This window comes from Perognathus longimembris, chromosome 10 (assembly GCF_023159225.1).
Source record: "Perognathus longimembris pacificus isolate PPM17 chromosome 10, ASM2315922v1, whole genome shotgun sequence".
In the NCBI taxonomy this organism is placed as follows: Eukaryota; Metazoa; Chordata; class Mammalia; order Rodentia; family Heteromyidae; genus Perognathus; species Perognathus longimembris.
In genome coordinates, this window is record NC_063170.1 from 69,367,619 (window position 1) to 69,389,773 (window position 22,155).

At 59.2% G+C, this 22,155-nt stretch overlaps 1 protein-coding gene across 1 annotated transcript; it reads left to right on the forward strand.

Moving 5' to 3' along the window:
* Positions 1-6,044: 6,044 nt before the first annotated feature.
* On the forward strand, positions 6,045-21,497 carry Tsen2 (tRNA splicing endonuclease subunit 2). The gene is given in 12 exon segments (XM_048356291.1): positions 6,045-6,211; positions 6,214-6,329; positions 6,757-6,838; positions 9,457-9,493; positions 10,102-10,519; positions 11,334-11,411; positions 15,497-15,547; positions 16,752-16,890; positions 19,339-19,375; positions 19,876-19,987; positions 20,183-20,272; positions 20,944-21,497. Coding segments are annotated over 12 exon segments (1,290 nt in total). The 5' UTR covers positions 6,045-6,141; the 3' UTR covers positions 21,004-21,497.
* Positions 21,498-22,155: the final 658 nt, after the last annotated feature.

Genomic DNA, 22,155 nt, shown 5'->3' on the forward strand with positions numbered 1-22,155 from the left:
ACCACACCAACCACAGCGCCACGTTCAGCCTTTTGATACTTCATTGGAGATGAGAGTCTCCCAGACTCATCTCCCTGGGCTGGCTTCGAACCACAATCCTCAGATCTCAGCTTCCTAAGGAGCCAGGATGACAGGCGTGGCCCCTGGTGCCCAGCTGGGTCACAGGAAAGAAAAAAAAAATGCAGGTGGTGGTTGTACCGCTCCCGGTAGTGTTTCCTCCTTTGTAGCTTACAGAAGTCCTTGGGCGTGCAGGTGCACGCACACACACACACACACACACACACACACACACACACACCTACTCTTGCTGGGTTCCAGGCCAATTTAGGGAGTGTCTCCGGAGTGGACCCTTGGCTGCAGGAAGTTTCCGGGTTCCAGCCTCAGCCGGGACAGGAAGTGAGAAGCGGGAGAAGGTGTGGGGCTCTCGTCCCTTCCCAGAATGACCCCGGCATGTCCTCCGCCCTCCTGGTGGCAGCGACGAGCAGAGCCCGAACCCAAGTCCTTGCTGTGGAGGAGGCGGCGGCGGCCTGGGTTCGGCTCTGAGCTGACTTGTCTCCGGATGGCCGGTGAGGGCGGGTTGGGGGTTCTGCTTCTCTGTGCTCGTGAGTCATCGGTGCGGCGTCTTTCTGTGAATGATCTGTTCCCAACTGACTGAGCCACAGCGAGCAATGCAACTGCCAGAGGGATGGGAAACCTGTGTCCTCCAGCCGCTCCCGGGAAGCCAAACCCGGGTCCCAGCGACAGCAGCGGGGGGCGGGGGGGCTGGCGTCCTGCCTCGGGGGTCCCCTCGGCCCTCACCCCGTTCTTCCCTCTGCCTTCCAATCCACCCAACCTTTCTTTAGACACAGGCATTCTGCACTGCCCGCGCCCCGGGGCACAACCTCACCAGCCCCTCCCCTCGGCCTGCACCCCTGGGCTCCCCCTGGGGCAGCCTCCTCCACCCAGGGGGGGGCCTGAGTCCCACGCACCCTCCTTCCACTCCCCCCATGTCTCCTTCACCGGCGGCTCGATGGCTCTAATCCCTCCCCGCACTCCTCTCTCTCTCTCTCTCTCTCTCTCTCTCTCTCTCTCTCTCTCTCTCTCTCTCTCTCTCTCTCTCGGTAGTGGGGTCTGAACTCGGCTTCCTGAGTCATCGTGAGGATTACAGGCGGGAGCCATGGTGCCCGGCCCAGGGCCGAGGTGAGGGTCGCGCTCACTGCAGGGTTCTGGAGTTACGTCCGTCCGCGCCCACTCCCCGCAGAGGCTCCGGGGGCGCTGTCCCCAGTGCCATCTTCCAGGCCAGAACGCCTGCACCGGTGGGGGGGGGGGGATCGGGGATCGAGAGAGGACCCAGCCCCGAAGGACGCCCAGCGGAGGAAGAGTTGGAGGAAGGTTCTGGAACATGTGACCCTTTGCTTCTCCCATCAGAAACAGCTCTTAAACAAACAGCACGCTTCCTCTGTGAACCGTCCTGTGGAACGCGCAGGGCTCTTCCTCCTCCTTTTTGCTGATTAAGTTCCCCCAAAACCCCCTGAAGAATTTTAATAAGAAATGCAAAAATCAACAAAAGGGCTGCAGGCCCTTTCCTGTGATTAAATAAAAGGGAAAGCAAAGATCGCAAATTACACATATTTCATAAGAGGATGTTTTGTTTGGGTGAAAAAAATATGAGAAAGAAAAGGAAAAAGCTATTTGCTTCCTGGCAGCGAATCCATGGCTTTGCTGAAATTTGGTCTCAGACTTGATGACTGGGGCATTATTCCTGGTTTGCCTGGAATTCAGGCCTTTTGACATCCTGAGGTGGACCGACGGGGCGGGAGGGAGGGAGGGAGGGCGGGAGGGCGTGGCCAGGCCGTGTGGGGACAGGTCACCACCTGCCAAGGGTTATACCCCACGGAGAGAGGGCTGGGGCAAGAGGGAGAAAGAAGGAGGAAGTGGGGGAGGAGGGGGGAGGAGGAAGAGGAGGAGGAGGAGGAGGAGGAGGAGGAGGAGGAGGAGGAGGAGAAGGAGGAGGAGGAGGAGGAGGAGGAGGAGGTTGTACACATTACCTTTAGAGAAAGGGGCCGGCCGCTGGAGGGCACGCGTTTGCACCGCGCCTCTGGCCTTCCTTGGTGGGGTCCTGTGGGGTAATGACTTAACTGTTCTGACTCCTGCTTTCCTCAGAGAACCAAAGTGTTGACTAAGAGAGGAGCCCGGCGCCCTTGCGCCTGTGACCCTGGCTGGCCGCTCAGGAGGCTGAGATCTGGGGAACACGGTTCAAAGCCAGCCTGGGCAGGAGAGTCCATGAGACTCTTATCGCCCATGAACCACCCAAAAGCCAGAAGTAGACCTGTGGCTCAAGTGGTAGAGTGGGAAAGCGCAGGGACAGTGCCCAGGCCGTGAGTTCAAAACCCAGGAAATGGCAAGAGAGAGAGGAGGAGAGGAAAACGTAATGATTGCTCATATTTCAACACCCATATTTACTTTTTAGAAGGAATAAAACATTAGAGATAAAGCTAAAGTCCCCTTATCCGCCTCCCAACGCATACAGATGACTAATGAGTGGGTGCATACACTTCCTGTCTTTGTGTGTGTGTGTGCGTGTGTGTGCGTGCGCATGCACGTGTAACAGTCCTGGGACTTGAACTTAGCGCCTTGGCACTGTTTCCTGAGAGCTTTTATTTTTGGCTCAAGGCTAGTGCTCTACACCTTGAACCACAGCCTGGCTTGTAGCTTTTTTTTGGTTGTTAATTAGAGATAAGAAGCTCAGGGACTTGCCTGCCCGGGGTTGGCTTTGAACCACGATCCTCAGATCTCAGGCCCCCTGAGTAGCTAGGATTACAGGTGTGAGCCACTGGTGCCCAGCTCCTGTCCATTTTCAACGCTGTAACCCACCTGTGTAGAGAGTCCCTGTATGGTCAAGCCTAGTGTATAGGATCATATGATTCATATTGTCCTGCATTTTGCACCATGTTTTGAAATCCACCCATGATCACCCACACGTAGCTCACTGCTTTTTTAAGGCTGCATAGCATTCCACTGGATGAGTTGTCTGCTTACTTTTCTAGGGAGGGACATCCAGGTTGTTTCATTCCCTCTGTCTCTCTCACAAACCGCCATGCGTGATGAACATTGAATGGTCTCTTCGGGTTACACAAGACATGTCTCCATTAAATCACACACACACACACACACACACACACACGGTTGGGTATGTCTGATTGTTGCTGGCAAGGCCCCGTCCAGGATGACATTCCTGGGCCCCAGTGTCCTCTCCTGTGACCTTGAACTTCAAGTCATCTCACCCTTCTAGGTGCACATCTCCGGCCAGCGGGTCGGTGGAGGAGGCCGCCGGGCCGGGGATCCGTGCGCGCCCGCGGGCCTGGCGCGTGAACCCCGCTGCGACACCGCCACCCGGTGGCCGCGCCTGGGCACTGCAGGCCCGCGCCGCCCGCGGCTCCCCACTGTCTGCGGGGTAAAGTCCGGGAGCCAAGCCTGCCCGCGCCTCCACTGCCGGCCCCGCCCGGCCGATCCCACCTGCCCCGGCCCGGCCAGCGGAGCCTCAGAGCCCAGCCCAGCCTGCACCTGGGCCTGCCTGGCCCGCAGCCCGTGCCCACCGCCTGCCCTCCTCCTCCTCCCCCCCCCCAGCAACATCTCCAGGCTCAGCCCCTAAGCCACCTCTTCCAGGAAGCCCTCCGGGGCTCCTCCAAGTCCCCCAGCCCAGGTCTCTGGCCTGGCCAAGCTGTGTGCAGCCAGGCCATCTGGCTGTTCAGTGAGCCATGACACCATGAGAAGCAGATAAGGGGGCGCAGATCGGGCCACAGGGTAAACTGCAGGACCCCAAAGAACTTGAAATTCCCACGGAAAGCTTTCCCCCCCGGTGGAAGGTGGTTCTGGGCACCGGTGGGCACGTACGCCGCATTCTGGATTGTCGCTCCTTTGCCGGGTCACCGACGGTGACATTCCTCTGTAAACTCCACACCAAGCCCTTGCTTCTGCCACCCCGGGGTGCCCAGAGCCCTTCCCAGGGGAGGCTGGAGGAGCTGCTCGCCAGCTCCCTCCCGTCTCAACCCTCACAGGGCCTCACGGAGGATGGTGCTTTCCAGGCTGCACTTAGTGCCCTGGCTTTTTGCCTTTGGGGTGGGGGTGGGGGCTTTTTGATTCGTGATTTAGCTGTTGCGAATGGGGTGCCCCAGTGGAGGGAATGTGCGTGACTTAGAGATCACCGGGCAGGTGGCGGGCGGCTCCAGTGCCTGAGGTCAGTGCTAATGAATCAGCAGTTGACATTATAGACGAAGGTGTCTTTAAATAGAAACGCACCTCAAACAAGGTTCCCTCCCGCCTGGTCGGGCCGCCGGGAGCCCCACCCTGCGCAGTGGCTCAGGACAGCTGGTTCAGGGCTGGAAACGAGAGCACGGGCCATACATACATGTCCACGCCCGCAGATCACACATACAGGTCAGCAATGAAGACGTCGCCTGGGAGAGATACATGCCGAAATACCCCGGATCCCATTTCATGGACGTGGGACTACTGATTCCTTTCTGTCTTAAAACAACTCGGGGCCTCGCGCTGTAGCCTGGCTCTTTCGTTCAGGGCAGGTGTTCTGCCGCTAGAACCGTATTTCCACTCCTGGCTTTGCGGTGGTTTAGGTGGAGACACAGGCTGGCTTTGACCCAGGATCTTCGGATCCCAGCCTCTCAGGTAGCTAGGATTACAGGCGTGAGCCAGTGGCAGCTGCCAGCCTGTGGTTCTTACAGCTCTGATTCAGGCCCGGTATGGTGGCACACGCCTGTAAGCCTCACACGTTCGGGAAACGGAAGAGGAGCGAGCGGAGCCCCCGCGGGGACGGCAGGTGCGCGAGCACCCAGTGCGCAGGCGCGCTGCGCTCCGCCGCGGGAGGGGCGGGACGGGGGCAGCGCTCTGCGGCTGCGCACTCGGCTGGTTTTGCGGCCGCTCTGCTTGACGGCAGCGGCGTGCGTCCCCCCCGGCCCGGCTGTTACCAGGCAACGGCGGGCGCGTTGGGCGGAAGAAGGTGAGTCTGGCGGGCGGGTGGCCGGGAAGCGGGCGGCGTGGGGGGTGGGGGGGGGGTTGGGAGGGGGAGGAAGGGATCTGGAAGCTTCCCCGGGGTCCCGCGGCCGGCTGGCACGCGGAGCCCCCGCCCCGCCCCGGGCCCCGCCGCCGAGCGCGGGAGAGTGACTCCTTGGCTAGGCCCAGAGCCACGCCGCCAGCCCCACATTGTGCGTGCGCGTGCGCGTGCGCGTGCGCATTACCATCTGACTTACCCGTTTAGAACGTCGAGTTCAGTGGCCTGAGGGTTCACGGAATTGCGCAGCTGCCCCGCAATCAAATTTTAGAACATTTCCATCACCTCCCCCCCCCAAGAAAAACAACCCCCTTCTCTTCTCAGTCACCCCCACTTCCGTTTCTGTCCAGCCAGGTAGCCACCCGTCTGTCCGTCATAGAGTTGGCCTGTTCTGGATGCTCTCTATTAAGGCCTTCCACTTTGTCGTTTGCATCTGTGTCTTTGACTGGGACTGATGCTCTCAAGGCGCATCCATGTCGGGTGTATCTGGACATATTCCTTTTTGTGGCTGAGTAGTATTCCGTTGCCAGGACAGACCGTACGTTGTTCATGGGTCATCTCCTGGCGGCATTTGAGTGTGTTCTCCTTTTTTTTTGGCTACGGGGACTCATACATCCCTGATACAGACTTTCCACCGACACGGGATCTCACTTGTCTTGGATCTGAACCTAGGGGTGCCGTTCATTTGTTGGATTTCTTGGAATATCGTGAAGTTAGCCATCCTTTTTTGTTTCAACTTGGGGTGATGCATGCAAGTCAAGGAGAGACTCAGAGGCCAAGCGGTGAGGGTGGCACTGAGGAAAGCCCCCGTTGCTCCCGGAACTGGTGGGTGCTGGGCCGAGAAGGCGCCATGCTGACAGACGTTTGTCCCATCAGCTTCCCCTGGAAACACCTCCAGCGACCTCTCCTCTGTCCCTGCCTCCGACTCCCACAGTCCAGTCCTGTCCTCCAGCTGACTATGCATTCGTACGTATTCTGCTTTTCCCACAGACAGAGCGTCCTGGAGCCGGGCAACCTTGGCTCCCGTGGTCCACGATCCATCATCGGTTTTTCTGTTCCTGGTCTGCCCTGTGAAGCACACACACACACCCCGAGGAATGGCGGAGGCGGTCTTCCGAGCCCCGAAGAGGAAGAGGAGGGTGTACGAGAGCTACAAGTCCCCACTGCCCGTCCGTTCCGCCAGGACCCGGGTCCCCAGCAGGAATCCCCCCAGCTCCGCGCCGAGCTCATCCACAGCAGGGTGATCGTGAGGCGCCCCGAGGACATGAGGCGGCTGTATGGGAACGTAAGTGCGGCTGCCCCCCGGCCTGCCCCGAGCCCTGCCCTGCACCCCCAGGCGCCCCGGGAGCCACGGCGCTCAGAGCCACGCACTGCGGGGTCACCTCCGTCCCACGGAGCCACGTGGGGTCAGTGGCTTGACCTTCGCCGTGGTTCTGTTGTAAAAGCAAACACAGCCCAGTAGCTTGTGGAAGGGAGGCGATGGCCCCGACGCACCTGCCCGCCGGCCCCAGAGGACTGGGTTCCTGGAGCCCCGCGGGTGGCACTGGGAGGGGGCTTCGGATGTCCTGGGGGCCCCTTTCCCGCGGAGTGCCGGGCTGAGCTGGGCCTGGTGTTGGCTGTTCTCCCGCAGAGGTGGCTTGGGCTGGGGATCGGTAGCGTTTGGGCGGGATTTACAAGCACACCCCACTAACCGCGCGTCCTCTTCCCCGAAGGGCTACTTTGGGAAAGGCGTGCTTTCCAGAAGCCGGCCAGGCTTCACCGGCTCGGACCCTAAGCTGGCTGCCACGTGGAAAGGTAACCTCCAACGGCAAGGTGTCCTTCCCCTTCTTCTGTGACCTTGCACCTCAAGTTGGGTGATGAGGTCCAAAGGAGAAGCAGGAAGCACACTGACCGTTTCCCGCTGCCCCAAGAGCAACTAGGAAATGGCATCCAAGCTGGGGGGCTCGCCCGGCACCGGTTTCCATGTCATCCTGGCTACTCTGGAGGTTGAGATCTGAGAATCGGGGTTCAAAGCCAGCCCAGGCAGGAACCTTAGGTGTAAGACTCTCAGCTCTCAGCACCAGGAAACCAGAAGTGGTGCTGTGGCTGAAACTAGTAGAGCGCTAGCCTTGAGCAAAAGAGCTTGTGGGCAGAGCCCAGGCCCTGAGTTCAAGCCCCACGACTTCATGGCTTGTGTCCAAGCTGTCCTCGGACTCTGTCCTCCTGCCTCAACCCCGGCACTGGGTGACAGGCCTATTCTCACCAGCCTTGACATTTTGTTTTGTTTTGGGGGGGGGGGGGGGCTGGTAATAAAATATAGTAATCCTAATGAATGAAATTTTTTTTTTTTTTGCTAGTCCTGGGCCTTGGACTCAGGGCCTGAGCACTGTCCCTGGCTTCTTTTTGCTCAAGGCTAGCACTCTGCCACCTGAGCCACAGCCACTTCTGGCCATTTTCTGTATATGTGGTACTGGGGAATCGAACCCAGGGCTTCATGTATAAGAAGCAAGCACTCTTGCCACTAGGCCATATCCCAGCCCCATGAATGGAATTTTTTTAATTTTACCTTTTTGTCTATTTTATTCTTTTATTGCTTGTGCTTTCAGTATCATGTTTTTAAAAATTGCCAAAGCCAACTCATGCAGATTTCCTAATTTTCTTCTAAGAGTTGAATAGTTTTAGCTCCTCAGGTTAGGTTTTAGGTCCATTTGGAGTTAAATTTTTTCATGTGGCGTAAGATAAAGGTTCAACTTCAGCTCTGCCTAGGGATACCTCATTGTTCCAGTGTGTGAACTTACTTTTTAGGGAGAGGAGTTCTGTTTTTTGTTTGTTTTTGACAGTCTTAGGGCTTGAACTCTGGGCCTAGGCACAACTGACTTCTAGGAATTTATCTTAAAAGATAAACTGGAAAAACTAGGAAATGTGTTTATTGTAACACTGTTTAATATTCAAAGAATAAAAAGAAAAAATCTAGACATGCTTTGAAGGGGACCAGTTACAAAACCCAGTGCATTAGCAAAATACCTCACTGAGTGATGATTTATTTAAAAAAGGAATAGTGCTATATGCTGAAGATGAAAGCATACGTCCAACTTGATTTAAAGATCACACATATAGACACGTATTGAAGCATGTTACCCCATCAGTAGGTACATTTGCTATGTTTTTATGGGTTTTGTTTTTTGTGGTAATACTGGGGCTTGAACTCGGTGCCATGAGCTCTTGCTTAGCACTCCCTCTTCACCCCGCCTCAAGGCCAGTGCTCTCCAACTTGAGCCACAGCTCCACCTCCAGCGTTTTACTGGTTAACTGGAGATAAGAGTCTCAGATTTGTGTTGCCAGGCTGGCTTTGAACTGCAGTCCTCAGATCTCAGCCTCCTGAGTAGCTAGGATTACAAGTGTGAACCACCAGCACCCAGTTGTTAGGTTTTATGCCCCAGTGGAACATAAACTTGGACTAGAGGCATGGCCCGGTGGTAGACTGCCTACCTAGGAAGTATTAGGCCCTAAGTTCAAACCCCAATATCACCATAAAAAAATTACATTAAAAACGTTAAAAATAAGAATGAAAGGCTAAATTGATGTGATGCTGTACGCTTATAATCCGTCACTATCGTGGCTGAGGCAGGAGGAGTACACGTTTGAGGCCATCCTGCGTCCGTGGCGGGAGCGTGGTTCATAGAGCCAAGGATACACCATTCTGTTTAACTCTGCCTGGAGGAATGAAACAGGAGGGAAAGAGATGAGACTTTACAGAGTTGGCTGGGAAGTCTTACAGGTGGACTATGTCATTGCACAACAAAGTTCTTTTCCAGAAAGTAATGTTTTTTGGGGGGTGGGGGGGGATAAGTGACAAGTATGAGCATAGTTGGATAACCGCTGGTGAATTATCTGGAGTAAATGCCTCCATTCGTGGACGGGTGGCTGGGTGGAGACCGAGATCCGGGTCTTGGTGTGTAACAGGGACCGGCCTCCAGCCCGCAACCCTCCCATCCCAGCTCGCTAAGGGCGGGAATTCCAAGCCTGGCGCCGACCCGCCCTCCGGTCTGCGGGTTTGGCCCGGAACCGGAACCCAGGTCCCCCAGCGGCCCGGCGAGCCCTTGAGACCGCAGGGCCCGGGCTGGAGATCCGTGCCCGTGTCACCCCGCCCCTTCCCGGTCCGGGGGCCGCCCGCGGGGACCCCCGCTCTGGCCTGGCCTGCCCTTGGCCCTCGTGGATGGACGTGACGGGGGGGGGGGGGGGGGGGGCTCCTCCCGCACCGCCGGAGCGCAGGGGCCGGGGAGCCCGGCGGCGGGGCCCGGGTGGCCTGGCTGCGTGCAGGGGGGGCGGGGGCCGGCCGGGCGCGCGTGCGTGTGCGTGCGTGCGTGCGCGCGCACGCGCACACGCGCCCTCCCGCCGCGTCGGACGCTAATGGACCCCGTTTGTCGTTGCAGACGTGAAGACACGCATGCCTATAATCACGTCCAAGAAGTAAGTGACATGCCGCGCGGCTTTCCTCGTGGTCACGGCTCACGTGAGCCGCCCTGAGGGCGTCGTCCTCGCGGGCAAGGCCTCCGTTTCGTTTTGTTGTTTTGCAGAGGTAGACTTTGGGAAATCCAGTCTGGGTTTTATGTGGCCCGTATCCTAGTTGAGATGCACTAAGCGAGCTCTTGGCTTTAAATTCCAAGCATTTTCATTCTTTGTTAAATGGTGAGTTGTTGTTGCTTTCAAATGAAGCTCTTAAAAAAACAAAAGCCAGCTGTAATCCTAACTTAGGAGATTCAAAGCCAGGCCAGGCAAGAAAGACTCCTATCTCCAGTTAGCCTTAAAAAGCGAGAAATGGAACAGTGGCTCGAGTGCTAGCCAGTGCTAGCCTGGGGCCAGAGAAAGCTCAGGAACGGCACTCAGGCCCTCCGTTCAAGCCCCGGGAACAGCACTAAAAACAAAAACCAAACTAAATGCGTGTTGCATGGCACTTAGAATCTGCAGAGTATATCAAGAAAACCTTTACCCATCATCCGCTGTTGAGGAATGCTCCGGCCGCTTTGGTGCGCTCTTCAAGCCTTGCACAGACAGACACGGACGTGCTTCCGTCGCAGGTATCAGTGCCGTGTGACGTGGGCCGCAGAGGCGATGCGGAGACAAGGCCAGGACGAGAGCACGGTGTGCGAGCTCCTGGAGGAGCTCACGAGACCGCTCGCACACCCCTGCGCGGACGGGGGCCAGGCGTGTGGACAGCAGGACCCTGCGGAGACCGAGGGGCCTTCTGTGGTGAACGGGGACTCTGGACAGCCGGACGGGCCCCCTGGTGGCCCACGGGAGAGCCCAGGACGCCACCCGCCCGCTGCACACGACCTCGACAGACATCCCGAGGACACGGCGGCTCCGCCCCGAGACGCCCGCTTCCCCCACAGCCGACACCAGCCACCGGGACACACCGGGGCTGACCACGACTACGTGCTCGTGGAAGAAGAGGGGTGCGATGTGCACGAGGGAGCCGACACCCCAGCAGAGGAAGTAAGTAAAACAAAGCACCCCAAACTCCCCTTCAATGCGGGCAGCCTCCCGTACCCACAGACTGGACATGTCTGGATTTGTCTCGATTTTGAGAGAGAGAAACCCCACCGACACCACTGGCCACAGCACTTTGCTCTAGTCCATCACTAGCGATGCCCTCAACTCCTACTACGTTCTGTCTGTAAGCGAAAGTTGATCGTGTGTCTGGATGGGGAGAGGTCTCCCTGGGACCCGTGGACACCCCCCCCCCCCAGGTGCAAGACCGCCTAGTGAAGTAGAGGGCCCTCCTGGAAGTCCCTTCCTCCGAAGCCGTCTGCCCCGCCTGCGGGCGACAGCTCCTCTGGCGGGCAGGCCGGGCAGCCCCCACCGGGTGGAAGGAGGTCAGAAGGCACCAGCGGGCTCCGAGCCCCAGACACAGCAGCTGTCGGGGTCCTTTCTTGAGACAGCAGTGATTTGTTTAAAGCCAATAAATAACATGCTAATGATATAAAGCCAGACTAATGATTTTCTCTCCCCTGATGGGGAGAAAAAGAAACGCGGGGGTGACAATTGCCTATGATCTGAAGTACAACCAGCCGGAGAGAGAATGGGGTGTATGAAGTTAAGACCATGCATTGATCCCAAATCCAGCAAGATCCAAGCTGCAGGAAGACTCCTAGAGAAAGAAAGATAAAATATTAATAGTAGGAGAATGCAGACTTGTATTTGTACCTAAGTTGTTTTTCTAAGTGGGGGCGGTTTGTTTACAGTATTTCCACAGTCGGTTGAGGGGTGCTCGTCCATGCTCTGCGTTGACTCGTTTCCTTCCCCTTAGTCGGTGCAGAGGCGGAGGCTGACGTGCCGGAGGAATCCGTACAGGGTCCTGGAGTACTTGCAGCTCAGCCTGGAGGAGGTAGGTGTTCGCCCCGCCGTCGGCTCAGCCCACCTGGCCGTGCTCAACGGCCTCACGGCGCAGTTCTGAGGTGCATCTGGGGGTCTCCGTAAGCAGCGTCTGGGGCGGGCCCGCCTTAAGTTCCCTTCTCAGCCTCTTTCGTTTGCTCTAAGGTGCGTTCTGGGGCTGAGGAGACAATGCACGTAGGCCAGTGGTAGAGCGCTTGCCTGTCACGTGACAAATACTAGGTTAGAACCTTGGCACTGCCAAAGAGAGAAAAAAATGGAGTGTTTGTGAGGGAAATTCTCCTGGCTTCATGGGGCGCTGAAGGGTTCCTGTGGCTCTTTTGTTGAGACCGTTTCTCACTATGTTTGGAACTAGGAGCCGATCCTCCTGCCTCGGTCTCTTAAGTGCTAGGATTCCAGGCACACACCACCACCACACCCAGCAGAGCGCTTGTTTTCTGGTCAGGATTTCAGACGGACTATTTCATCACTAATTTTCACTTTGGCTTTGTTGAAATATAAGTAACATACCATCTAATTCACCATCTAAAGTGTACAACCTGGGGCTAGGAATGTACTTACTAAAAAGAAGAAGAGAAATCTTACTGTTGGTGGTGGTAGTAAAAGATATCAGATAAAATCATTAAAACAATGCAGTACTGGTGTAGGAGTAGAAAGAGCAACCAGAAGATTCTACAACCAGACCCGTGGATAGATGAGAATTCAGAGTACATGAGAAATAGTGTTTCCTATGGATGAGGAAAGACAATGGCTCTGAGGTACTTGGCAGACTGGCCGTGTGGGGAAATAAGTCATAATCCTCCCTCCTATCATATGTCAAAATAGACTGAAGTGTCCCCAGGGGTCTGCATGCCGGGGGTCTGCGTGGCCCCCAGGGGTCTGCGTGCCGGGGGCTTGCGTGGCCCCCAGGGGTCTGCGTGCCGGGGGTCTGTGTGGCCCCCAGGGGTCTGCGTGCTGGGGGCTTGCTTTCCAGCTGACTGGATCCCAAGGGCTCTGACCTACTCAGTGGACTCAGCGTCATGGCTTCATAGTTGGATGGGAGGAGGGGCTGGTGGAAGCAGGGCATCTCTAGCTTTGTCCTTTGGGGATTGTGTCTGCCCTGCCTCTTCCTGTATTCTTCTCCGTGTCCTGTCATCATGCAGCAAGTGGCTCCTGCCACACACGCCAGCTCTCGTGATGCTTTTCCTCTACTGTGGCCTAACCACTGTGATTGAAGCCTGCCGTACTCTGAGCTAAAGTAACGCTTTCCTCCATTCGTGTTACGTCAGGCCCGCAAAGTCTCACTGGCACACAAACGTAAAGGAAAAAATTTTAAGTAAAAAACAAGGGTAAAAAGCCAGGGACAGTGCTCAAGCCCTGAGTTCAAGCCCCAGGACTGGCAAAAGAAAAAAGAAAGAAAAAAAAACAAGGGTAAAGAGAGACTGGTCTATAATCCTAGCTACTCAGGAGGCTGAGATCTGAGGAATGAGGTTCAAAGCCAGCCTAGGCAGACAAACCTGTTATCCAGCACAAAAGCTAGAAGTAGAGGTATGGCTCAAGTGGTAGAGCACCCGTCTTGAGTGAAAAAGCTAAGCAAGAGTTCAAGCACTGGTGCCTGCGCACACGCACACACGCACACACAGATGTATGAGCTGTCTTCTGAGAGACTATAGTGTGATAGATTTCATTGTTTAAAACTCCGTGTGGGGAGCATGTTTAAGTGGTGCCCAGGACGGGGATTTGGTCCCCAGCTGCCCCAACCCTGCAGAAACAATGGTTCAAGCCGTACCCAGAAAGCGCCGCCCGTCCTGACTTCATCTTCCCATTGTAGACTGGTTTCCCAACTTCAGCTCCTGTGCCTGCCTCCCTGAGATCTTCATCCGGGCCTGGAGCAGCTTTGCCGCCCTGGGCCTCTTCCCGGGACCAGCCGCCCTGGGGGGTGAGGACCCCGGGAGCCCCCCTTGTGGGGTGTGTCCCTGCCCAGGGAGGGCGCTGTCAGCCGGTTTCCTGAGGGCCACCCACACCGGGTTAGGTGCTGGAGATGATCCTGAACAGGAAGCGGGCCGTCCCGGTGGTGGAGGGAGCGGCAGGAAGGGGAGTCCACAGTTGTGCGCCTCTGATAAGAGGGGGAAGCGGCCGGCGCCGCCTCCCCGGGGGGCCTCACCCCACCAGGAGCCCCAGGTCCTGTTGTCACCCGGGGCCCGTGCGGGCGGGCGGGGCTCCCCTCAGCTGCTGTCCAGAAGCATCATCAGTGCGGGCAGGCAGTGAGCGGCCGCCGGTCCGCCCGCCCGGCCGCGCGCCCAGGGGCTGTCAGGCCTCTGCGTGGCCCCGGGGGCCGGGGGCCGCCCTCCCCCCCCACCCCCGCCCCCCAGGCTGAGCCGCGGGCTTCTGATGCTAAATGAGCAGCGAGCTTGCCGGAGCCCCGTCCCCAGCGTGCTGAGACTAACAACAGGGCCTGGCTGCGGACCCTGACCGGGCCTCAGACTCGCGCCCCTCCTCCGGACGGGCATCCTGTGCCCGGCCCAGAGCATCGCTCGACATTTGAGGTGGCGGGAATTCAATCTGTGAGACTGTGCAAGAACAGAAACTGTTTTTAAGGCAGTGCTGGAGATGGAGCCGGCCTGGCGCATGCGTGGCAGGCCTTCTCCACCCCGAGCTGCTGGAGACGGAGCCCACGGCCTGGCGCATGCGTGGCGGGGGGCCTTCTCCACCCCAGCTGCTGGAGACGGAGCCCAAGGCCGTGCGCATGCGTGGCTGGGGGCCTTCTCCACCCCGAGCTGCTGGAGACGGAGCCCAAGGCCGTGCGCATGCGTGGCTGGGGGCCTTCTCCACCCCGAGCTGCTGGAGATGGAGCTCAAGGCCGTGCGCATGCGTGGCTGGGGGCCTTCTCCACCCCAGCTGCTGGAGACGGAGCCCAAGGCCGTGCGCATGCGTGGCTGGGGGCCTTCTCCACCCCGAGCTGCTGGAGACGGAGCCCAAGGCCGTGCGCATGCGTGGCTGGGGGCCTTCTCCACCCCAGCTGCTGGAGATGGAGCCCAAGGCCGTGCGCATGCGTGGCGGGGGGCCTTCTCCACCCCGAGCTGCTGGAGATGGAGCCCACGGCCCGGCGCATGCATGGCAGGGGGCGTTTTCCCTCTCCCCCCCCCCTCCAGCTGCTGGAGACGGAGCCCACGGCCTGGCGCATGTGTGGCGGGGGGCCTTCTCCACCCCGAGCTGCTGGAGACGGAGCCCAAGGCCGTGCGCATGCGTGGCTGGGGGCCTTCTCCACCCCAGCTGCTGGAGATGGAGCCCGAGGCCGTGCGCATGCGTGGCGGGGGTCCTTCTCCACCCCAAGCTGCTGGAGACGGAGCCCAAGGCCGTGCGCATGCGTGGCTGGGGGCCTTCTCCACCCCGAGCTGCTGGAGATGGAGCTCGAGGCCGTGCGCATGCGTGGCTGGGGGCCTTCTCCACCCCGAGCTGCTGGAGATGGATCTCAAGGCCGTGCGCATGCGTGGCGGGGGGGGGGGGGGGGCCTTCTCCACCCCGAGCTGCTGGAGACGGAGCCCACGGCCTGGCGCATGCGTGGCGGGGGGGGGGCCTTCTCCACCCCGAGCTGCCCCACAGCTGCTGACTCGTCACGGCAGCATTCCTTCCTTCCTTCTTGTTTTCTTAATTTTTAAGATTATTTTCAAGTAGTTACGCAGCGGGGTTTCAGTCGCCCGTCTGTCTGTATTGACTGTGTCGTTTTTCTTACTCCACTCACACACTGTAGGGCATCTGGGCCCATAGCCTGGCTCTTGTGACTAGTGCAGCAGTGAACTCGGGCGTGCAGGGGTGTCTTCACGATACCCTGGCCTGTGATGCCCTGGGTAGAAGCCCAGCAGTGGTGTGGCTGGTTCCCAGGGAAGATCTGGGTTCAGTTCTTTTCAGGACTCTCCAAGCCATCTTCTAGAGCGGCTGTGCTAGTTTACATTCCCCACCCACCAGCATTTCATTGTTCTTACTCTGCAAGCTGTTTTAATCTGCATTGGCTGTGTCGCCAGAGGTGTCAAGCATTTCTTCCTGTGTTTATTGACACAGCGGCATTTCTAATGAGCGGTTTTCCCCTCGCTCTGTCTGCAGGCCTTCTTCCTTGTGTACGCATTGGGGTGCCTGAGTGTCTACTACGAGGAGGTAAGGTGTCCTGTTAGACACAGTCCACTTCGAGTTTCTCGATGCGCATAGCAGGCTATACTGATTCCTTTATTCAAGCCAAATGCTCTATCGCTTGTGCCATACCCCAGCCCCTTCCCTATGCAAACGCATTTGCCTCTACCGATTAAAATAGGAATGGAGGTATTTTTTTCCTAAGTTTAGGCTTTGGGTTCTGAATTGGGACTGTCCAGCATTGACCCTTTTTTTAAATTGAATTTTACTCCCAGGAGTAGGAGGGTTTCTTGTATAGAGTGATCAGGAACTCAGTGTCAGAGTAGTACCAAAAATATTGGGCACTAAAATCTAAGGGTTGGCATATGTAATTCAGTCATTGTAATGTAGCACATACACAGGACCAAGAATTTCAAAAAGCACATGATCAGCTCAGTTGACACAGAAAAAAACTTGGACAAAGTTCAACATCCGTCTACCATAAAAGCTCAGAAGAAACTAGGAATGGGAGGAACATCACTGGACTTAATCTGCACCCAACATCTTTTAAATGGAGAACAGCGAAATCATTTCCCCTCAAGTCCGGAACTAAGCAAGGGCGCGCATCCTCCTCACTCCTCCTCCGGACGGCACTAGCCAGAGCAAGAGGGTAGGAGAAAGAAAGAAAAAGGGGTTCCAAAGGGGAAAGAAGGCCAGTTATCCCTGTTTGGCAGATTATGTGATCCTGTACCTAATAGACCCTACAGAGAGCGTCCTCCAGAAAACTTGTGGGTCCCCGTCCCAGTCCCCCAAACTTGTAGGTCCCCGTCCCGGTCCCCCAAACTTGTAGGTCCCCGTCCCGGTCCCCCCAAACTTGTAGGTCCCCGTCCCAGCCCCCCCCACCCCCGCTGAGATAGGCTCTGTGCTCCCCGGCAGCTCTGGCCTCGAATGTTACCTTTCCTGGCTCCCCAGGGCCCCAAGGGCCAGTGGAGATGAAGTGAGAGGCAGGGAGGAGCCGTGGGCATCATGTCAGATTCTTTTCTACCAGCCACACCCAGTTAAAAGTAGGCGATGTCAACTTGAATACAGTTAATACGTCAAGACACAGCGAGATCCTTTTCACTCCTTCTTTCTCCTAGTGAGTTGGAACTCTATTTTACACTTCCGGCACTTGTGCGGGGGTGAGCCCGGCCGAGGGAGGGGATGTATGCCTAGTTGTGCCCACCCACCCCCCTCTCTTCCCTCCCTCCAGGAACCTCTGACGATCATGAAGCTCTGGCGCGCTTTCACCGCAGTGCAGCCCACCTTCAGGACGACGTACATGGCGTACCACCACTTCCGGAGCAAGGGCTGGGTGCCCAAAGTGGGGCTCAAGTACGGGACGGACCTGCGTGAGTACCCAGTGACGCAGGTGGGGGGGTGGGGGGAACCTCTGTGGTGCTGCCGCCCTCCTGGGGGGGGGGGGGAAGGATCTGTGCAGTGCTGCCGCCCTCCGGGGGGGGAAGGATCTGTGCAGTGCTGCCGCCCTCCTGGGGGGAATGGATCTGTGCAGTGCTGCCGCCCTCCTGGGGGGAATGGATCTGTGCAGTGCTGCCGCCCTCCTGGGGGGAATGGATCTGTGCAGTGCTGCCGCCCTCCTGGGGGGGGATAGATCTGTGGTGCTGCCGCCCCTCCTGGGGGGGAATGGATCTGTGCAGTGCTGCCGCCCTCCTGGGGGGGGGGAATGGATCTGTGCAGTGCTGCCGCCCTCCGGGGGGGGGGATAGATCTGTGCAGTGCTGCCGCCCTCCTGGGGGGAATGGATCTGTGCAGTGCTGCCGCCCTCCTGGGGGGGGAATGGATCTGTGCAGTGCTGCTGCCCTCCTGGGGGGAGGAATGGATCTGTGCAGTGCTGCCACCCTCGGGGGGGGGGGGAATGGATCTGTGCAGTGCTGCCGCCCTCCTGGGGGGGGGAATGGATCTGTGCAGTGCTGCTGCCCTCCTGGGGGGAGGAATGGATCTGTGCAGTGCTGCCGCCCTCCGGGGGGGGAATGGATCTATGCAGTGCTGCCGCCCTCCTGGGGGAATGGATCTGTGCAGTGCTGCTGCCCTCCTGGGGGGGGGGGAATGGATCTGTGCAGTGCTGCTGCCCTCCTGGGGGGGGGAATGGATCTGTGCAGTGCTGCCCGCCCTCCGGGGGGAATGGATCTGTGCAGTGCTGCCGCCCTCCGGGGGGGGGAATGGATCTGTGCAGTGCTGCCGCCCTCCGGGGGGGGGAATGGATCTGTGCAGTGCTGCCGCCCTCCGGGGGGGGGAATGGATCTGTGCAGTGCTGCCGCCCTCCTGGGGGGAATGGACCTGTGCAGTGCTGCCGCCCTCCTGGGTGGGGGGAATGGATCTGTGCAGTGCTGCCGCCCTCCTGGGGGGGGGGAATGGATCTGTGCAGTGCTGCTGCCCTCCTGGGGGGGGGGGAATGGATCTGTGCAGTGCTGCTGCCCTCCTGGGGGGAAGGATCTGTGCAGTGCTGCCGCCCTCCGGGGGGGGAATGGATCTGTGCAGTGCTGCCGCCCTCCTGGGGGGGATGGACCTGTGCAGTGCTGCCGCCCTCCTGGGGGGGATGGACCTGTGCAGTGCTGCCGCCCTCCTGGGGGGAATGGATCTGTGCAGTGCTGCCGCCCTCCTGGGGGGAGGAATGGATCTGTGCAGTACTCCCGCCCTCCTGGGGGCCTCGGACCCATGTAGGGACGCCGGGAACCCTCCGCAGCCCCCCTCAGGCTCTCCCTCTTATCGTCGTCCCGGTCTTAGAAAGATGCCGCAGCCCCCACTGGCCTCACGCTGGCCACGGGCGCGTCCTTGACCTTCAGTGATCCCTGCTGTGGTTTGCCGGAGACTTCCGTAGGCCAAGCGTGGCGCCGCCTCCCGGTCCCGTCTGCCTCGGGCCTTCGAGCAGTCCTGGGCTACGCTCCGGGGGCGGCGGGGGTTCCGGCCCGGGCCCAGCGGGCTCGCGGTGCTCCCTGCCCCAGCGCCGCCCCGGCGTGGGCACGCGGGGTCCCCCCCGGCCGCCGGCTGCGGCTTTAGAGGTCAAGAACTCAGGTGTGACCACCAGAGACGCAGAAAGCCGATGCCGAGCCCTCCCGGGGACGGCGCCCGGTGGAGGACGTCGCGAGTGGAGGCCGGAGCCAGGGCCGCTACGTCGGTCGGGAAACGGTGTGGAAGCCGCACTCTAGCACTTGAGCCACAGCGCTACTTCTGGCGTTGTGTTTGTATGTGGTGCTGAGGAATCGAACCCAGGGCCTCATGCATGCTAGGCGAGCGCTCTACCGCTGAGCCACGTTCCTAGCCCAGCCCTTTCCATTCTTGAGATGGAGTGTCAGAGGGTCGTCACCTTTTGCTTGTTGTAGCTGGGAGTTGACAGGCACATACCGCCATGCCCGGCTTTCTCTGTTGAGCTGGGGTCTTGGAAGCATTTTTGCCTTTGCTGGCTTGGAACTTGGCTCGTTCTGACCTTCCCCTCTGAATGGCTGGCGTTGCGGGCCAGGTGCCCGGCAGAACCTCACGGGCCTGGTGCACTTTCACACTCTGCCGTGGAGAGCGTGAGGTGAGAGGCAAGACGGGGATCACAGCGAGCCCCTGCGCTGAGTCCCCAGCGCCGGGGAGAAAAGGTCTGGTGTGCTTGGCCCCGGGAGCGGAGGGGAGGGAGCCCTGGGGGTCAGGGCCTCGGGAACGGACCTGCGTCATGATGGGCGCCTGGCTTCCGCTGCAGGGCACAGGGCAGAGTAACCACAGGCAGATAAACGCAGTTTGGTGGAGGGGAGCCGGCTGGGGGTGAGTGGTAACCGGCTGTCTTTTTCTTCTTTGCAGTGCTGTACCGGAAAGGCCCTCCGTTTTACCATGCAAGGTTTGGAGCCGTTTTTCATAAACTAGTTGATTTAAGGCAAAAGGCTTCCACCATAATTGCCATCCCGATGATTAGAAACCAGGTCCCTGATGAGGACCGGTACCAAATGTTCGTGTGGGCCTGGGGGTGTGCATTGGTGGCACGGTGCGCGGGCGGCCCTGGCTTCCATCCCCAGCACCTCAGAAACAGGCCCTGGCCTCTGCCATGGCCGGCCTGACAGCACTGGGTCTGTGCTAAAGTTGTGTGTGCGTAGTGGTCACTCCTGACACCCTGAGCGCCTGCCTGTGTTTGGGCCAGAGAATTCCGCCCGTTCCTTGCCTGCGGTTCTGTGTTGGAGCCAGCTGCAAGTTTGAGGCTGCACGAGAACGCTCTCAGTAGCCGTGGGGGGGCGGGGGGGGCGGCTGGGGTCTGACCGCGCGTTGCTCTCCCTCCACCTCCGGTCTCGGGAAGACAGGCCGCGTCCCTTGTGAGCAGGTTGGTGGTTTGGTTTTGATTTGCAGCTACTCGGTCATCGTGGAGCTGGTTGACGACCGCTTCGAGGGCGCCCCCCGCAGGCCTTTCAGCTGGAAGTCCCTGGCCGCGCTGAGCAGGGTGTCCGCCAGCGTCTCCAAGGTAACCGGGCCATCCCACAGGGGCCCCCAAACCGGGGCTAGCAAAGTCCAAAACGTTACTTGTAGCACTTCCTCAAGGCTGGTGCTCTACCACCCGAGCCACGGCTCTACATCCAGCTTTTTGCTGGCTTCAACCCGTAATCCTTGGATCTCACTCGTGCCCCGCTCACCCTCCCCCGCCGCTCTTTTCTCACAGGAGCTTCTACTGTGCTACTTGGTGAAGCCCTCCACCATGACCGAGGAGGACATGGGGTCCCCAGAGTGCATGAAGAGAATTAAAGTTCAGGTGGGTCCACAGACAGACCACACACCATCCCAGAGGTCGTGGGCGCTGCTGCGTGGCCCCAGACACCAAGCCCGCGGGGCCCCGGAGCCTCTCCCTCCACCTCCCCGCCCGCAGCGGCCAGGCCAGGGCCTCCTGAACTTCCCAAATGACGCCTGAGCCGCTTCCCTTGGCCGACTCTCCCCGGCCAGGGCTGCCTAGTCTACTGTGGAATCATCCATTGACTCTCCCAGGCTAGGGCTGCCTAGTCCACTGTGGAATCATCCATTGACTCTCCCAGGCTAGGGCTGCCTAGTCCACTGTGGAATCATCCATTGACTCTCCCCAGCTAGGGCTGCCTAGTCCACTGTGGAATCATCCTTGTGTGTGTTGGCCCTGGGTGGTCCTGCGTGCACACTTACACACACACGCACACATGCACTTGCGCACACACACACACACACCAGCCTGCCTCTGCCTCCTCACACTGCCCGGCCCTTCACCCCTGCTGCTCATCTCCAGGGCACAGTTGCCCTCCCTCCATTCACGCCCAGCTGCTCCTCCCTCCCAGGGGCCGGCTGTCCTGGCTGCGGTGGGCTGGGGCCCCGCCAGCCCCGCCCCGGCCCCAGCCCGGCTGTGACAGCCCGTGCTGGGAACCTGGGAGACTCAGCTCTTCTCGTGTGCCCTGTTTGCAGGAGGTGATCCTCAGCCGCTGGGTTTCTTCACGAGAGAGGAGTGACCCGGATGAACTGTAGTGACCCAGCGCGGTTCCCACGTGCCCTGCTAGGCGCCCCCCCCACGGGTGGGTAGAACGTCCTGTCCTGGGGCTGGAGCGTTGAAGGGCAGGAGCCCCCGCCCCAGAAGGGCTGCTGGTTGAAAGGAGTGCAGACCCCGTCCGTGCGCCCACCGTCCCTCGTCCTGAGCTTCGGAAGTCAGATCTGGCTGGTCCTGCGTGGGGTCGGTTGTGTGATCTGGGCAGGGCCGAGCCCACAGTCACCCTGCCCCCGGGGAGGGGGCACCGGCGGTCCCCCGGGAGAGCTCTTCTCTGGGCTGACTTGAGACCGAGACGGAGCACTTCACACAGCGTGTCCTGTTGCAGCGAATGTCAGCGGGCGTGGGGGTCTCGGGACCCCGTGTGCCGTGATTGTGAATGGAAAAAGAGATTGGTGTGTCTCGGTCTACCCACGGGCTTCGGCCAGTAACCCAGACATCTCAGAGCCATTGACCACAGTCTGCCAGGGATTTTGTCACACGGTGACCGAGTCACTCAGCTCTCCGTGGCTGGCTGGTTGTTTTCGGTGACCGAGTCACTCAGCTCTCCGTGGCTGGCTGGTTGTTTTTCGGTGACCGAGTCGCTCAGCTCTCCGTGGCCTGGCTGGTTGTTTGCCGGGTTTCCGTGCAGCAGCATTGTACAGCATTATCTAAACCTCCATCTGCAGAGGACTTGTTACAAAATTACACACTGAAACCACGTTTCAAGAGCCACGATGCGCGTGACTGGCATTGAGTCAAAGTCCCGGACAGCCTTTCCTGAGTGGCGGGAGGGCAGTGAGAAGCCGCCACGCGCGTGCTGGTGCCCCGGCCCTCCTCCCGGTGCCGCAGTGGAGTCCCGTGCTCGGCGGCGCGTGGAGAAGCTCGGGATCCTCCGCTGGGGGGGGGAGACTCTCGCCCATCGGCCTCCGCCCGCGCTGGGGAGCAGACCTGTCCCCCGGGAGCCGCGCTAATCCTTCCGAGGGACCTGACTGCCGCCCTCGAGAGCCCGCTCCTTCCAGGGGACCCGACTGTCTCCTGACGCGTCGGCATGCGTTTGGGTGAGGACAACCCACACCCACGCGCCGACGAGGAAGGTCGTGGGCGGGGATGGGGTGGGAGCCCCAGAGGCCGCAGGAAGCACGAGGGGAAAGTCT